The following is a 17,532-nucleotide window of genomic DNA, read 5'->3' as shown; positions in this document are numbered from 1 at the left end:
GGCCTAAATCTTGAACAATATTTCTTTGTTGGTATGAAAAGCTTAGTATCTTCCAAGATTAAACCTTTGAATGCTTCCCATTGTGAACATCATCAGTTGGTCCCACCGTATAGAATTTAAATACTATCTAAGACCAGCATAGTCATCTTCATGAAAGCAAAAACCCTTTCCTTTACAGGTAAAGGAAAGGGTTTTTTTAAGAGGTAACTACCATCCCCTGATGGTAGTTACCTCTTTGCGTAAATCCCACTTCAGCACGCTGTGATCACTGTCACCTAGTGGTTCCTTTATCTGCAGATTCCTGATGCATGAAAAATCATTACTGATAATCAGATCAAGAGTATTACTTCCTGTAATTGCCTCCCGAACATGCTGCTGTAGAAAACAATCATCCAATAAATCCACAAATGTGAGTGACCAACACACAAATTCCAGTCAATATCCGGGAAATTAAAATCCACCATTAGAAGACACTCTAATTTACTGGCCCACTCTATTTCTCTGCACAATTGCTCATTATACACATCAGATTCATTATGCGTATAACACACACCTACTCTCATTTTTACTTTCCCAGTTCTTATGTCACACCAACATCAATTGGATGCACTTTCTTAGATTTTGTGTGTTTCTTAACTAACAGCATAACCCCTCCTCCCTTCCTGTACTGTCTATCCTTTCTGTACACATTATACTCCCCAAATTCAAGTTCTGCAATGCTTCTCTGTGTGACACCCTGTCTCTGACATTCTAACACCTTCTGCCTTTGATGTCTTGACTAACACTTGAAGCTCATCAAATTTATTAACTATACTTTTTATTTATTTTTTTTTTATGTAAACCCCAAACACTAGAGTTGTTCGAACCTATAGTACTTAGTACCCTACTTGGGTTGGGAGTTGAGAAGACGAAAGAAGATATTTGTTGACATTGGAATTGAACTTCTGTAGACTGTATTTTCAGGAAATACTAATGAAGGAAGGTTGTTCCAGAAAACGGCAGTTGAATGAATAAACAAGGAAGATGAAAAGTTGGTTCTGTGAGTTTGAAGTAAATCGATGTTGGCTGGTGGCGGCACGTGTTCGGACTGTTTTGAAAGAGAGAGCAGGAATTATAGAAATTAATTCAGCAGAACAGTGCCCATGAACGTATCTGTAGAAGAGGCATGCAGCAGAAACAGTACGTCTATGAGACAGCGAGTGCAGAGACTCTGTTAGAGATGAGTCATTGATTAACCTAACTGCCCTCTTCTGAATGGAATCAAGAAACCTGAGAGAGGTTTTGGGGGCACCACCCCAGATGTGGGAACAATATTCCATGGCAGGGCAGATTTGCGATTTATACAGAGTGAGCAGCTGTTTGGAAGAAAAATAACGCCGAGAGCAAAAGAGAAAACCAAGTTTTTTAGATGCAGAAGAAGCAATATTTCTAATGTGCATGTGCCAAGAGAGATTAGCAGTCAGGGTAATCCCCAAAAGAGATATATTATTTTGCCTAGAAATCGGAGTGTCACTAAAGGTAAGTATAGGAGCAGAATAATCCTTTTTGCAAGATATAAGACAAGACTGAGTTTTAGAAGGGTTGAAATCAACTAAGTTGTCTTTGCCCCATTGGAGAATTACCTGAAGATCAGCATTTAAGGAATTGGTAACAGATTTTCGAGAAGTTTAAACTGATTGAGCAGGACAAAGTTTCTCAAAATGGAAAGTGGAATGCAATGTGCTATCATTGGCAAAGCTATGGATAGAATTTCCAGTCAATGGAAGAAGGTCATTAATATACAAGAGGAAAAGAACTGAACCTTGGGGGCCACCGGCATTAGTGGAGAAGTTAGAAGACAGAGAGCCATCTGCCATCACCCTCAGTGAGAGATCAGAGAGAAAACTGGATAACCAATTACTAAAAACAGTTGGCAAACCATAAGATGGAATCTTGTTTAGAAGACCTTTATGCCAAACACGATCAAAAGCCTTTGAGATGTCAAGAGCAACTACTTGTATTTCACCGAACCTTTCCATTGAATTAGTCCATAAACGGGTAACATAAGCCAGAATATCACCAGTGGATCGACATTGACGGAATCCATACTGGCGATCGTTGATCAGATGGAAGGTTTGTAAGTAGTTTAAAATTTGGCGGTTAATTGATTTCTCCATTACTTTAGAAAGAGTAGAAGTAATTGCAATGGGACGATAATTGGATGGGAGGGATTTGTCACCCTTTTTAGGAACTGGCTGGATATGAGCAAATTTCCAAGCAGAAGGAAAAACACAATTTGGAATAAGAAAGTGAAAAAAGGCGGCAAAGAATAGGAGTAAGTTCAGGAGCACAGATTTTGAGAACAAGTGGAGAAATACCATCGAGACCTGGAGCTTTCTTAGCATCAAGATTCATCAAAATCCTTCTGACATCCTTTTGACGGAAGACCACAGGAGGCATTGAATGGAGCGTGTTGGGAATAGTGGGAGGTGTTTTACCAAGATCGTTAATGCATGAGCTGAAAGAAAAATGGGATGCTAGCAAGTCAGCTTTATCCTTGGCTGAAGTGACAACAGAACCATCTGGTTTGAACAGAGGTGGGAGCAGAGATGGGCAAAAGTTGCGGCCAATAGCTTTGGCAAGAGACCAGAATGCTTGACTACCATTAGGGAAAGAAGCAAATTTTCTACTCTTAGCCTGTTCAAACTCTAGTTTGGATTGGTTAATAACTGCTTTACAATTGTTGCGAGCTTTGGTGTAGGCAGAAAATGAAACTGAAGAATTAGAAACAAGCCAATTGCGATATGCAGCATTCTTCTCTTGAACAGCCTTTTCACATTTATTGGAAAACCAAGGTTTAGATAAAGGATGAGATTTTAAAGTGGAGTGCGGGATAAAGGATTCCATTCCTGCAAGAATAATTTCACTGACACGATCTGAGCAAACGTTGACATCAGAACTTTTGAAACAGTAATCTGACCAAGGAAAAGAAGAAAAGAAGTCTCGCAGGTCATCCCATTTTGCATTCTTGTAATGCCAAACAACACGAGGTTGGGAATAGCCAGGAGATAGATAAAGGTTCCATTGGAGAAGAGACAATCACCAAGATGTGATCTGAAGTGCCTAAATGACCTCTCACTTCGACTATGTACTTAGAAGGAGTGTTTGTGAGAAAAAGATCAAGCGTATTGGCTGTATGATTAGGATTGTCCGGTATTCTTGTAGGTAAATGAACAATCTGTGCAAGATCATTAGTAATTGCAAAAGCCTCAGATACTCGACCAGCTGGGTCGGTGTGACTAGAAAACCTGGAGTTGTGGACATTAAAATCAGTAAGGAAAATTACCTCACTGTTAGGAAAGTTGGATTGGAGAAAGTCATGTTGCAAAGAGAGGAAGTCAAAGAGCTACAAGTGATACTGCTAGCAATGGTGTACATGCAAGTATACATGCACATGTTTCTACTCTTAGTTATCCTAACACATCCTATATTTACTTGTTCCAATATGACTCCCAGCAGTCCAAAGATTTCTCGTAATTTACCTTTGCTTGCTAACGTCCTTTGTGACTTGATTACAGGCTATCTCATATCTACCACAGGTATCTGTGTCTTCTGATAATGTATATGAATCCCATGCATTTTTCTTCTCTGCCACGAAGTCTCACTAGGTCATCTAACTTCCATTTAGGTCTAGTAGCTTCCAAGATTAATTCCTTGAATGAGTTCCATTTAGAATTTGCTGTTAGTAACATCATCAGTTGGTCCCATTCTATAAGATTTAAAAAGTCTCTGAGACTACTGTAGTCAACTTTTCGAAAGAAAAAGCTCTTCCCTTTACATCTGATGGTAGTTACATCTTTAAGTAAATCCCACATCAATACATTGTGATCACTACCACCTAGTAGTTGCTTTATCTGCAGATTCTTAATGCATGAAGAATCCCTGCTGATAATCAGAGCAAGAGTATTACTGCTTCTGGTTGCCTCTCGAACATGCTGCTGTAGGAAACAATCACTGAATAAATCCACAAAAGTCTTGCTAGTGTGTGAGGGACCAACTCACAAGTTCCAATTTATATCTGGGATATTAAAATCTCCCATTATAAGACAATCACATTTACTGTCCCACTATATTTCTCTGTACAGTTGTTCATTGTACTCATCAGAGTCACACTCCTACTTTGTTTTCTCAACTTTGTTTTCTCACTGCTTATTTGTTATTTGTTATTTTGGTTTTTAGGAGCATTAGCAACTAAGGCCATATTGCACCGGGGATATGCGGTGTTCTTTTCCTGACTTTTCCGCATCCTCCGTATTTGGTGGTCACGGGCTCGAACGCCGGTCTGATCAAGAAGCGTGTGCTACGCACTGCTGCTCCTGCCCACCTGGCTACGGAGGTGCCCTCACTGCTTATGTCACACCAAATTGACTGAACACCGTACTATCCACCCATATCAATAGAATGCATTTCCTTAGATTTTATGTGTTTCTTAACTAACATTATCACCCCTCCTCCCCTTCTATCCTGTCCATCCTTCCTGTACACATTGTACTCCCCAAATTTAAATTCTGCATTCCTTTTCTCTGTATACAGTACTCAAGGTGTGGTCTGGCCATTACCTTATACAAGGTGAAAATCACCTCCTTATCCCTGCTAGAAAAATTCCTGTATATCATTGAAAAGACACCAAGAGCTACTCTTGCAGACCGTCTGCAGTACTGAGAAAACTTCATATCTGCCTACACAATTACCCGCATGTCCTTTTCATTCTCTACCACTGTCAGTGTAGTACCACAGAGTCGATATGTTGCTCTGGGGTTGCTGTTTCCCATATGTAGTACTTTACATTTGCCAATGTTAAACTTCATTTGCCACCTATCGGCTCATCTGCTCAAATTTCCTACATCCTGTTGCAGCAGTACGCGTCATTAGTGTTCTTAACAACTCTGCCAACTTTTGTATCATCTACAAACTTGGACATTAAGCTTGATATACCAAGATATACTCAACCTTTCCAGATCCTGTTGCAGTAGCATAGTGTCAGTAACCCTGCCAACCTTTGTATCGTCTACAAACTTGGACATTAAGCTTGATATACCATCATCAATATCATTTATAAATACAGAAAACAATAAGGGACCCAACACCGGACCCGGAGAGACTCCACTAATAACATTAGCCCACGATGAGCAGTAACCATTGATTACCACTCTCTATCTTCTCTCCCTCAACCACCTGTTTATCCAAAGCAGAATTTTTCCTCCAATGCCACACTGCTCCAATTTGTGCAGCAGTCTTCGAATTGCAACAGTATCAAAGTTATTCCCTCCATCCAGTTCTTCTGTGACTCCATCATAGTATCCAATCAAATTGGTCAGGCAAGACTTCCCCCTTAACAAAACCATGCTCTGTCCAAGCTATAACTGATCTCTGTCTAGATGAGATCCTGCAGTGCTTCTTTAACCAGTGCCTCCATTAATTTTCCTGGAACAGAAGTTAAACTCACAAGTCTATAATTACTTTTGTTGGCCTTTGAGCCTCCTTTGTGAATTTGGGTTACATTTTCACATCTCCAGTCTGTGGGTACCTCCACTGAGTCCAAGGAAGCTCTCATAATTATGGCTATGGGTTTGCATACTTCCTTTGCTGCCTCCTTCAATATAACTGGATAGATCCCATCCACCCCCAGGTGCCTTTCTTGTGTTTATCTTCAACAATTTCTCCTTCCCTTTACTCTCAGTTATTACAGGATTCTCTAGCTTACTGCCAGAGTTGAATACACCTCTGGCATTCCCCTCGCTGAATAACTCCTCATGTGTGAATGTCGATGCAAAATATTCATTTAGTTTGTTAGCTACCTGAGCAGGATCATCAACAGTTGACCCATCAATATCAAGTGGACCAATCTGATTCATCCCCTTCCTTCTAGAGTTTACATAAGTAAAGAACTCTTTGCTGATTTTCTTTGCATCCCTTGCCAAAGATTTTTCGTAATCTGCCTAACCTCCTTTGTAACTTGGTTACAGATCAACATGTATCTATCATAGGCTTCTGGGTCATGCAATTTATATGTATCCCATGCATTTTTCTTCTCTGTCATATGTCTCATTAGTTCATGTCACATCCATTTAGGCCAAAACCTTGAACAATATTTCTTAGTTGGCATGCAAAGCCTAGTAGCTTCCAAGATAAGTTCTTTGAACGCTTCCCATTTTGAATTTGCTGTTGGTAACATCGTCAGTTGGTCCCGCTGTATAGAATATAAATACTGTCTCAGACCATCGTAGTCAGCTTGATGAAAGCAATGACCCTTTCCTTTACCCTTGATTGTAGTTATTGTTGTTTATTGTTATTTGGTTTTTAGGAGCATTAGCAACTAAGGCCATATTGCTCCGGGGATATGCAGTGGTAATTCCTTGACCTTTCCGCATCCTCGGTATTTGGTGGTGACGGGCTCGAACCCCAGTCTAATCAAGAAGCGTGTGCTATGTACTGCTGCTCCTTCCCACCTGGCTATGGAGGCACTGATTGTAGTTACCCCTTTGAGTAAATCACACTTCAGCACACTGTGATCACTGCCACCTAGTGGTTCCTTTATCTGCACATTCTTAACGCATGAAGAATCAATAAAACCTCTGACCATATCAACTTCTGATCCCCTGTTGTGAATTGGTCATACATTTGCACATCTCCAGTCCAGAATCTGCAGATAAAGGAACCACTAGGTGGCAGTTATCACAGTATGATGAAGTGGTATTTACTCAAAGAGGTAACTACCATCAGTGGTAAAGGGAAGGGTTATTGCTTTCGTAAAAGGCGATTACAATGGTCTGAGACAGTATTGAAATTCTATACAGTGGGACCAAGGGAAGGGTTATTGCTTTCGTAAAAGGCGATTACAATGGTCTGAGACAGTACTGAAATTCTATACAGTGGGACCAACTGATGATGTTACCAACAGCAAATTCAAAATGGAAAGCATTCAAAGAACTTATCTTAGAAGCTACTAGGCTTTACATACCAACTATGAAATATTAGCATTAGCATTAGTAGAGGCATTTGATGCAAGAAAGCAAGCTTATGCAGCATCAGCCAAAAAAAAAAAAAAAAAACACTTCCACTTCACTCTTCTGTTCGTTCAAAGTACCTGTCCAGGTGAGCCTTAAACTTATTTAGGCTATCAACTTCCACGACAAGGGATGGAAGTCTGTTCCACCAACCAACCACCCGCTGGCTAAAGGCAAATTTCCGCACGTCTATCCAACATCTGTCTTTCCTCAATTTGAATTTATGCCCTCTCAGGTGATTATTCTGAGCTAGAGGAAGAATCCCATCAGCATTGAGCATGCTCCAACCATTCAAGGCTTTATACACCTCTATCAGATCACCTTGCTGCTGCCTAGTCTCCAGACACTGTAATTTGCAAAACTTAAGCCTTTCTTCGTAAGAGCACCCTTTGTTCCATTCACTGATCTTGTTGCCCTTCTCTGTACTCGTTCCAGCAGCTCTACATCCTTCTTGAAATGAGGCCTCCAGACCTGTATACAGTACTCTAGGTGAGGCCTGACCATTGCCTTATACAAGGCAATAATCACCTCCTTATCCCTGCTGGAAAAATTCCTGTATATCATTGACAATCCTCCATGAGCTACTCTTGCAGCCCGTCTGCACTGCTCAGAGAACTTCATATCTGCCTGCCCAACCAACCCCAAGTCCCTTTCATTCTCTACCACTGTCAGTGTAGTACCACAGAGTTGATACGTTGCTCTGGAGTTGCTGTTTCCCAGGTGTAGTAATTTACATTTGTCAATGTTAAACTTCATTTGCCACCTCTCAGCCCATCTGCTCAACCTTTCCAGATGCTGTTGCAGCAGCATTGTGTCAGTAGTGTCCTTGACAACCCTGCCAACCTTTGTATCGTCTGCAAACTTGGACATTAAGCTTGATATACCATTATCAATATCATTTATAAATACAGAAAACAATAATGGACCCAACACTGAGCCCTGAGGGACTCCACTAATAACATTAGTCCACGATGAGCAGTGTCCATTGATTACCACTCTCTGTCTTCTCCCCCTCAACCACCCCTTTATCCATAGCAACAATTTGCCTCCAATGTCATACTGCTCCAATTTGTGTAGCAGTCTTCCATGTGCAACAGTATCAAAAGCCTTTCTAAGATCCAAGTATATAATATCAAAGCTATTCCCTGCATCCAGTTCTTTTGTGACTGCATCATAGTATCCAATCAAATTGGTCAGGCAAAACTTTCCCTTAACAAAACCATGCTGTGTCCGAGCTATAACTGAAGTCTTGTATAAATGATCCTGCAGTGCTTCTTTAATGAGTCACTCCATTAATTTTCCTGAACAGAAGTTAAGCTCACAGGTCTATAATTACTTGTGTCAGCCTTTGATCCTCCTTTGTGAATTGGGGTTACATTTGCACATTTCCAGTCTATGGGTACCTCCCCTGAGTCCAAGGAAGCTCTCATAATTATGGCTAAGGGTTTGCTTACTTCCTTTGCTGCCTCCTTTAATATAACTGGATAGATCCCATCCACCTTGGGTGCCTTTCTTCTGTTTATCTTCAACAGTTTCTCCTCCATGTTACTCCCAGTTATTTCAAGATTCTGTAGCTTACTGCTAGATTTGAATACACCTCTGGCATTCCCCTCACTGAATAACTCCTCATGTGTGAATGTCGATGCAAAATATTCATTTAGTTTGTTAGCTACCTGAGCAGGATTATCAACAGTTGACCCATCAATATCAAGTGGACCAATCTGATTCATCCCCTTCCTTTTAGAGTTTACATAAGTACAGAACTCTTCACTGTTTTTCTTTGCATCCCTAGCCAAGTATTTCTCGTAATCTGCCTTTGCCTGCCTAACCTCCTTTGTAACTTGGTTGCATATCAACTTGTATCTATCATAGGCTTCTGTGTCATGTGTTAATTTGTAAGTATCCCATGCATTTTTCTTCTCTGCCATATGCCTCATTAGTTCATCTGACATTCATTTTGGCCTAAACCTTGAACAATATTTCTTAGTTGGTATGTAAAGCCTAGTAGCTTCCAAGATTAATTCTTTGAATGCTTCCCATTTTGAATTTGCTGTTGGTAACATCATCAGTTGGTCCCACTGTATAGAATTTAAATACAGTCTCAGTCCATCGTAGTCGCCTTTACGGAAGCAATAACCCTTCCCTTTACCCCTAATGGTAGTTACCTCTTTGAGTAAATCCCACTTCAGCACACTGTGATCACTGCAACCTAGTGGTTCATTTATCTGCAGATTCTTAATGCATGAAGAATCACTGCTGATAATCAAATCAGGAGTATTACTCCCTCTAGTTGCCTCCCGAGCATGCTGATGTAGAAAACAATCATCCAATAAATCCACAAAAGCAATGCTAGTGTGTGAGTGACCAGCCCCCAAATTCCAGTCAATATCTGGGAAATTAAAATCTCCCATTATAAGACTCTCTGATTTACTGGCCCACTCTATTTCCCTGTACAGTTTCTTATTCTACTCATCAGAGTCATTAGGCCTATAGCACACTCCTACTCTCAATTTTGATCTCCCAATGCTTATGTCACACCAAACTGACTCAACACTGCACTGTCCAGCGATGTCGACTAGCTTCACTTCCTTGGTTTTTATGTGTTTCTTAACTAATAGCATAACCCCTCCACCCTTCCTATCCTGTCTATCCTTTCTGTAGACGTTGTACTCCCCAAATTCCAGTTCTGCATCCCTTATATCTGTGTGACACCACGTCTCTGATATCCCAACAATATCTGCCTTTGATGTTTTGAGCAATACCTCAAATTCATCAAATTTATTTACTAAACTCCTAGCATTGGTGTACACGCAAGTATACCTGCACCTGTTTCTATTCTTAGCTACCCTAACACAACCCATGTGTTTACTTGTACTGCAATGGCTCCCAGCAGTCTCTGAAATATCATGCATCTTGTTTTTCAGGTTCTGCTCATTCTAATAGAAGCAGTGCAAGAATCTCTTTCACCTCTGCCAGTGGCTACTGTCAATCTATTGGTCTTTGTCTCTCCCCAAGCTAGCAGTTTTCCGACCCACCTAACACTGCCTCGATAGCATCAGCAAATATTCTTGCACCCTTTCTACTTAAGTGTATCCCATCCCTGTAGAAGCAATCTCTCCTGTTAACAAGTACAGTCCAGGCTGAAAAAAATTCTACCCCTTGAGCCTTGCAAAATCTTTCCAGGGCCGAATTGATCGACAAGGCTCTCATCATATACTCCCTCCTATCGTGTCTGGGCAGAATTGCAGACACTTTCAAATTCAACCCTAATTCTCGGCTTTTGTTCAACAGTGACCTGTACTTGTTATTTTGTTCAAGGTTTAGGCCTAAGTGGATGTCAGATGAACTAATGAGACATATGGCAGAGAAGAAAAATGCATGCGATACATATAAATTAACATGTAACACAGAAGCCTATGATAGATATAAGTTGATCTGTAACCAAGTTACAAAGGAGGTCAGGCAGGCAAAGGCAGATTACAAAAAATCTTTGGCAAGGGATGCAAAGAAAAACAGCAAAGAGTTCTTTACTTATGTAAACTCTAGAAGGAAGGGGAAGAATCAGATTGGTCCACTTGATATTGATGGTTCAACTGTTGATGATCCTGCTGAGGTAGCTAACAAACTAAATGAATATTTTGCATCAACATTCACACATGAGGAGTTATTCAGTGAGGGGAATGCCAGAGGTGTATTCACCTCTGGCAATAAGCTAGATAATCTTGCAATAACTGAGAGCAAAGTGGAGGAGAAATTGTTGAAGATAACACAAGGCAGACACCTGAGGTGGATGGGATCTATCCAGTTATATTAAAGGAGGCAGCAAAGGAAGTAAGCAAACCCTTAGTCCTAATTATGAGAGCTTCCTTGGACTCAGGGGAGGTACCCATAGACTGGAGATGTGCAAATGTGACCCTAATTCAAAAAGGAGGATCAAAGGCTGACTCAAGTAATTATAGACCTGTGAGTTTAAGTTCTATTCCAGGAAAATTAATGGAGACACTGGTTATAGAGCACTGCAGGATCATGTAGACAAGAATTCAGTTATAGCTCGGACACAGCATGGCTTGGTTAAGGGGAAGCGTTGCCTGACCAATTTAATTGGATTCTATGATGCAGTCACAAAAGAACTGGATGCAGGGAATAACTTTGATATTATATACTTGGATCTTACAAAGGCTTTTGATACTGTTGCACATGGAAGACTGCTGCACAAATTGGAGCAGTGTGGCACTGGAGGCAAATTGCTGCTATGGATAAAGGGGTAGTTGAGGGGGAGAAGACAGAGAGAGTGTGGTAATCAATGGACACTGCTCCTCGTAGACTAATATTATTAGTGGAGTCCCCCAGGGTTCAGTGTTGGGTCCATTATTGATTTCTGTATTTAAAAATAATATTGATGATGGTATATCAAGCTTAATGTCCAAATTTGCAGATGATACAAATGCTGGCAGGGTTGTTAATGACACTAATGACGCTATGCTGATACAAAAGGATCTGGAAATGAGCAGATGGGCTTAGAGGTGGCAAATGAAGTTTAACATTGACAAATGTAAAGTACTACATATGGGAAACAGCAACCCCAGAGCAACGTATCAACTCTTTGGTACTACACTGACAGTGATAGAGAATGAAAGGGACTTGGGGGTGGTTGTGCAGACAGATATGAAGTTCTCTGAACAGGGCAGACGGGCTGCAATAGTAGCTCATGGGGTCTTATCAATGATATACAGGTATTTTTCTAGCAGGGATAAGGAGGTGATTATTCCCTTGTATAAGGCAATGGTCAGGCGACACCTTGAGTACTGTTTACAGGTTTGGAGGCCTCATTTCAAGAAGCATGTAGAGCTGCTGGAACGAGTACAGAGAAGGGCAACAAGATTAGTGAATGGAACAAAGGGTTGCTCTTATGAAGAAAGGCTTAAGTTTTGCAAATTACAGTGTCCCTAGACTAGGCACCTAGGAGGTGTTCTGATAGAGGTGTATAAAGCCTTGAATGGTTTGAGCATGCTCCATGCTGATGGAATTCTGCCTCATGCTCAGAATGCCTGAGAGGGCATAAATTCAAACTGAGGAAAGACCTAAGATAGATGTGCAGAAATTTGTCTTTAGTCAGCGGGTTGTTGGTTGGTGGAACAGACTTCCATCCCTTGTTGTGGAAGTTGATAGCGTAAATAAATTTAAGGCTCAGCTGGACAGGTATTTCGAATGAACGGTGGGGTGAAGTGGAAGGTTTTTTTTTTTTTTTTTTGGCAGTGCTGCATAAGCTTGCTTTCTTGCATCATATGCCTCTACTAATGCTAATGCTAATGACCTCTAATAAATGCAAACATTTCTCGTAATTATGGCTAAGTGTTTGCTTACCTCCTTTGCTTCCTCCCTTAATATAACTGAATAGATTCCATCTGCACTAGGTGCTTTTTTTATGTTAAGCTGCAACAATTTCTCTTCCACTCTCCTCTCAGTTATCACAAAATCAATAATATGAACGTCTGGCATTACCCTCCCCTCCCACAAAGGACTTCTCATGCATGAATGTAAATGAAAAATACCTATTCAGTTTGTCAGTTAGTTGCATGGGATCATCAACAGTTAAGTCATCGACATCAAGTGAACAAAGTAAAAAAGTAAAGTGCAGCCATTATCAACCCACTGCAGGATGGAAGTCTCCTCAACAATTCATGCTGATGGAAATGGACCATAATCTGCCACGCTGGTCCAGTGCGGGTTGGCAGATCGACCGTATTCAGCAGTCAGGGGCTTGAACCCCGGTCTACTCAAAGAGCGTGTGCTACTGCACACCTGCTCCTGCCCACTCGGCTCCGGAGGCCGTCTTTCAACTCCTTTCTTGTACTGTTAATATAAATAATGAAGTCTTCTTTTCTTGGCATTCTTTATACAGTATAATTCATGACAGCTGAGTGCCCTTTTGTTGGCTAGGATGGGCAATAAGAGTTGTAACAGCACTAAAATTCTTGAATGTGAATAATTTTTTGTATTGTTGACACTTGTCAACAATACAAAAAATTATTCACATTCAAGAATTTTAGTTCCCAGTTCCCAACCCCTCTGGGGTTGGGAACTGGGAATATTCATATTCATAATAATTACACAATACACCAACCGATGTTATAAATAGTGTAATCTTTATTTAAATAATGTTGTAAATAAAACAAAATAAAATTCCAATAAAAATTGATAAAAACTGACTATACGATATAATATGAATTTAAACTGCAAAGAATTATTTACAATAAAACAATATAAATGAAACACAGGATGATAAAAGAGCTAAAATACTGTAGCTTTCAGAGGCATCCATCTCCTTTTTCAACAGAGAGTTTATCATATGGCACATCCTTAAATATCAGCAGGCTCACGATTCTCAGCACGTGGTTCCACAGGAGCATGGGCAGCGCTCTCCCCATGTGCAATGAAACTGGAAATGGCTCGGGAGCATGCTCATCCCGTCCAAGAACCACTGCCTCGAAGAGGAGATGAATGCAGATTCCCGTCTCTATTAATGGTATTGCTCTCAGAGGAACAAATCCACAAGCTGTCGAGCCACTTGTGGTCCCAAAATCTGTCTCTCAAGGGCTATAAATTTATATAACTCCCAAGAGCTATGTCTCTCAAGCACCACTATGGTGTTTCAAAACACAATGTATAAGCAGGTTCATGGCACAGCAATGGGTTCCCCTATTAGTGCTATCATAGCAAATTTAGTAATGGAGGAGCTTGAAGCTAGGATTTTTGATGGGTTGGCTTTACCCATGCGCGCAAGGAAACAATATGTCGACGATACGTTCACAATTATTCAGAAGGGGATAGAAGATGAAGTGCTTAGTTTCCTTAATAGCTTCTCCCTGTTTATTCAGTTTACCTCGAAGGTGGAAATAGAGGGTACCCTCACTTTCCTTGATGTGTTGGTGCATGGGGAAGGCCCTACGCTAAAAACTGGTGTATATAGAAAGCCCATGTGCCGGGGCCAATATATGCCTTATAATACGGCACAAACCAACCATCACAAGAATAGTGTTATCACGGCATTGTTGGATGGGGCTGGGTCCCATTGCAGCACCTCCGAGGATAGAAAAGAAGAAATGAAACATGTCACAGCGTATCTCAAAAAATGTGGCTACCCCCCAAAAGATCACAGACAAATACATTCGAAGTGAGCACGAACGAAGATAACGATTCGTACCAGTGGCCATGGCATACATTCCCTACTATCCAGGCCTAACTGAATGCATACCTCATGTATTGCACAATTGCCAGACACGCTGTGTGCAGCTTCCAGGGCGTAGGTTGCACACAGTTGTGTCACAGGCTAAGGACCCCGTACCAAGGGAATCTACAAGTGGGGGTCGTGTATGAGGTTAGATGCCCGGATTGTGGGGAATGTTATGTTGGTGAAATGAAACGGTGGTTCAAAGATCGTCTGGGGAAGCATATGAATGCTTTAAAGACCGCGGATTATGGAAGATCTGCTGTGGCAGAAAATTTTTGGGAGGAGCACCATCAAATCTCCCCAGACGAAGCTGTTATCGTTGACCGGGTACACAGATTTTGGGACCGGAAGTGGTTCGATGGCTTGCAGATTTGTTCCTCTGAGAGCAATACCATTAATAGAGACAGTGGAATCCGCATTCATCCCCTCTTCGAGGCAGTGGTTCTTGGACAGGATGAGCGGTTCTGCCTGGCATGCTCCCGAGCCATTTCCGGTTCCAGTGCACATGGGGAGAATTCTGCCCATGCTCCTGTGGAACCACGTGCTGAGAACCGTCAGCCTGCTGATATTTCAGGATGTGTTGTACGATAAGCCTCTCTGTTGAAAAAGGAGATGGATGCCTCTGAAAGCTACAGTATTTTAGAGCTTTTATCATCCTGTGTTTCATCTACATTGTTTAATTGTAAATAATTCTTTGCAGTTTAAATTCATATTATATCGTACAGTCAGTTTTTATCAATTTTTATTGGAATTTTATTTTATTTTATTTACATTATTTAAATAAAGATTACACTATTTATAACATTGGTTGGTGTATTGTGTAATTATTATAAATATTGTCTACAAGAAATATTTGAAAAAAAAAAAAAAAACTAATACCTTCTTATATTTAAAGCTCTCTACATCTAGGTACATTGGGCCTCATTGTCCTTTTATGAAATATTACTTATATAATCTATTTGACCCAGGGGCTCACATTTGGTGAGTATGGACTTGGAAAATCCAAGTCCTGAGCTGGATATCATCATTCTTCTCTTTCTTGGTGATTCCTTTCTACTTCTAACTCTCTCTCTCTCTCTCTCTCTCTCTCTCTCTCAGGGCAGCCTGGGAGTTTTTTTTTTTTTTTTGGCTGGTGCTGCTTCCTTGCAGTATGCGGCTAATAATAATAATACTAATAATCATAAGTTATAATGGTAACAATCTATAATTTAAGCAGTCAGAAGTGAAGTGAATATTATTATTAAAGTTCTACATTTGGTAACAGACTAATAAAATTTTAGGTCAAAAAGTCTCAAACTATGACAGGGTTTAGTGCAATTGCATCATTACTACATAGTTGAATTTTAAGACAAACTGGAGTTTGCACATTAGGCAACATTATTATAAAATCTCATATTGTGAAATATTTTACAAATTACATATTATACTTCATATTATATATTATTATATAATTTACATATTATACTTAAAAGTGGAAGTATAAAAGGAATACTTTTCTAATGGTAAAGTGTTACTTCCCCATTAGAGGAAAAAAATTCATTCCCATATTCATATGTTTTATAGCAGAAAATTCAGATTGAAAACTTAATCATATTACAATTATTTTGTCTATTTAACTGCAAAAGATAAGGAATTTTTTCCGTACTGATTATCAGCTATATTGTGCTACGCCTGCTGTTTACTATATTTAATAATTTTTAAAAATTTATTTTAACAACTTTATTTTTTGTGCACTTCAGAAGTCCAAAACTGTTTACTTGTCTCAGCTTACATTTCTATCTACACTTATAAAAATTTCATTTATCATATATAAAGTTTTTATTTACTTATTTTTTTTTCTGAATTATTTTCAGGTAAAATAAAGTTAAAAAAGAAAGTAAAACATAGATTGAATTACTTAATGGGAAAAAAAAAAAAAAGGTAAAACAGTGATTGAATCACCTAAATGTAAACAATGTCCCCATGTCTAGCATGGACAGCAGTTCAGCTTTAGATTTTGGAAAGGTCAGACGATATCGCTGTGTTTCAAATGCTGGTACTATCAAAGCCTGCAATAAGAAAAATTTTATAAATATTAGAAAAAGGTACACCACTGTTACAGTGTACAAACACCTACTGGCCAAAACTTTTTAAAAACCATTATCGTAACATTTTTGTTATTATATCTAAAATAGGATTGGTGGATGATATAATTTAGTACAACTACACATAATTCAGTAGTGATTGATAAAAGGAGATGCTCAATGGCTGTAGGTGTATGCAGTTCCAAGATGCAAAAGCAGGAAGAAAAATGTAAATAAATAAATATCAGCTTATTGGTCAACGAGCTTAAAATGAAATATATATATATATATATATATATATATATAGTAGAAGAACAAGAGAGACCTGTAACAGCACACATCCAAAGGGGCTTACATTGAGATAAAAATTTATGATACATAATAGAAAGAAAATAAACATGCAAATGCTTACCTGAAAACATTAACTAACAAGCATTTAAGCAATATTAGTACAAGCAGGATTATTTAAGCCATATACCCATTAAACACACATTTCATCAGAGTAAATATCAGAAATAATTTTAAAGTATTCTTAACAAGATAAGATCTATGTCATAATTATTTACTAATTGTTGGAAAATAAACGCAAACTCTGAAGCAAATGATGCAAAGAGGTGAACGATATGGCACATAAACAAAGAACTGAAGTAAAGGAATGTGGAGGTCATCAGGGAGAGCAAAGACTGTGACCACTAGAAATGCATCCAGTGAATGTCAAGCAAGGGCTTGACATGACACCAACTATGAATTCTAGGCTGGGCCATCACTCTTCTCTAGAAGATGTGGACCATGTCATTGTTGATAAGCTGGCCTCTGGAGCAGTTCATCATGTTTGGAAGTACTCTAATGTAAAATGCTTTTGCATATATCCTGCAAATATAATGCTTATCCAATATTAAGACGCCGGTGTAGGGGAAATATTATCTGTAATCCTGCTCCTCCCTCGAGAATGTAGCAAAGAGCCTGAGGCCACAATGTTATCCATCTGGCATTCCCTGATCTGAAGCGCTGGCTTCCTCTTGCTTTGATCTACATAAATTTTTTTACAGATTTAGCAGTTCATTTTGTAGACCTAATCTTTGCTCGTGGGTTGGATAAGTAGGTCTCTGCATCTGAAGAGCTGTTTCAAGGGCTTGAAGGCAACAAAACAAGTCTCACAATTTTGTCACTATTGCTTGGCAAAAATGGAAAT

At 39.6% G+C, this 17,532-nt stretch overlaps 1 protein-coding gene across 1 annotated transcript in view; it reads right to left on the bottom strand.

Moving 5' to 3' along the window:
- LOC150077356 (xylosyl- and glucuronyltransferase LARGE1-like) overlaps positions 1–17,532 on the bottom strand; it is a 1,505,345-nt gene that overhangs the window by 39,642 nt on the left and 1,448,171 nt on the right. Inside the window, exon 21 of the mRNA XM_090385866.1 lies at positions 16,219–16,325. Within this exon, the coding sequence (XP_090241992.1) occupies positions 16,219–16,325 (107 nt within the window). The remainder of the gene's footprint in view (positions 1–16,218; positions 16,326–17,532) is intronic.

This window comes from Mastigoproctus giganteus, chromosome 12 (assembly GCF_048544385.1).
Source record: "Mastigoproctus giganteus isolate SK-2022 chromosome 12, ASM4854438v1, whole genome shotgun sequence".
In the NCBI taxonomy this organism is placed as follows: domain Eukaryota; kingdom Metazoa; phylum Arthropoda; class Arachnida; order Uropygi; family Thelyphonidae; genus Mastigoproctus; species Mastigoproctus giganteus.
The sequence above is the reverse complement of the archived record's forward strand: the minus strand, read 5'-3'. Positions and strand labels throughout refer to the sequence as shown.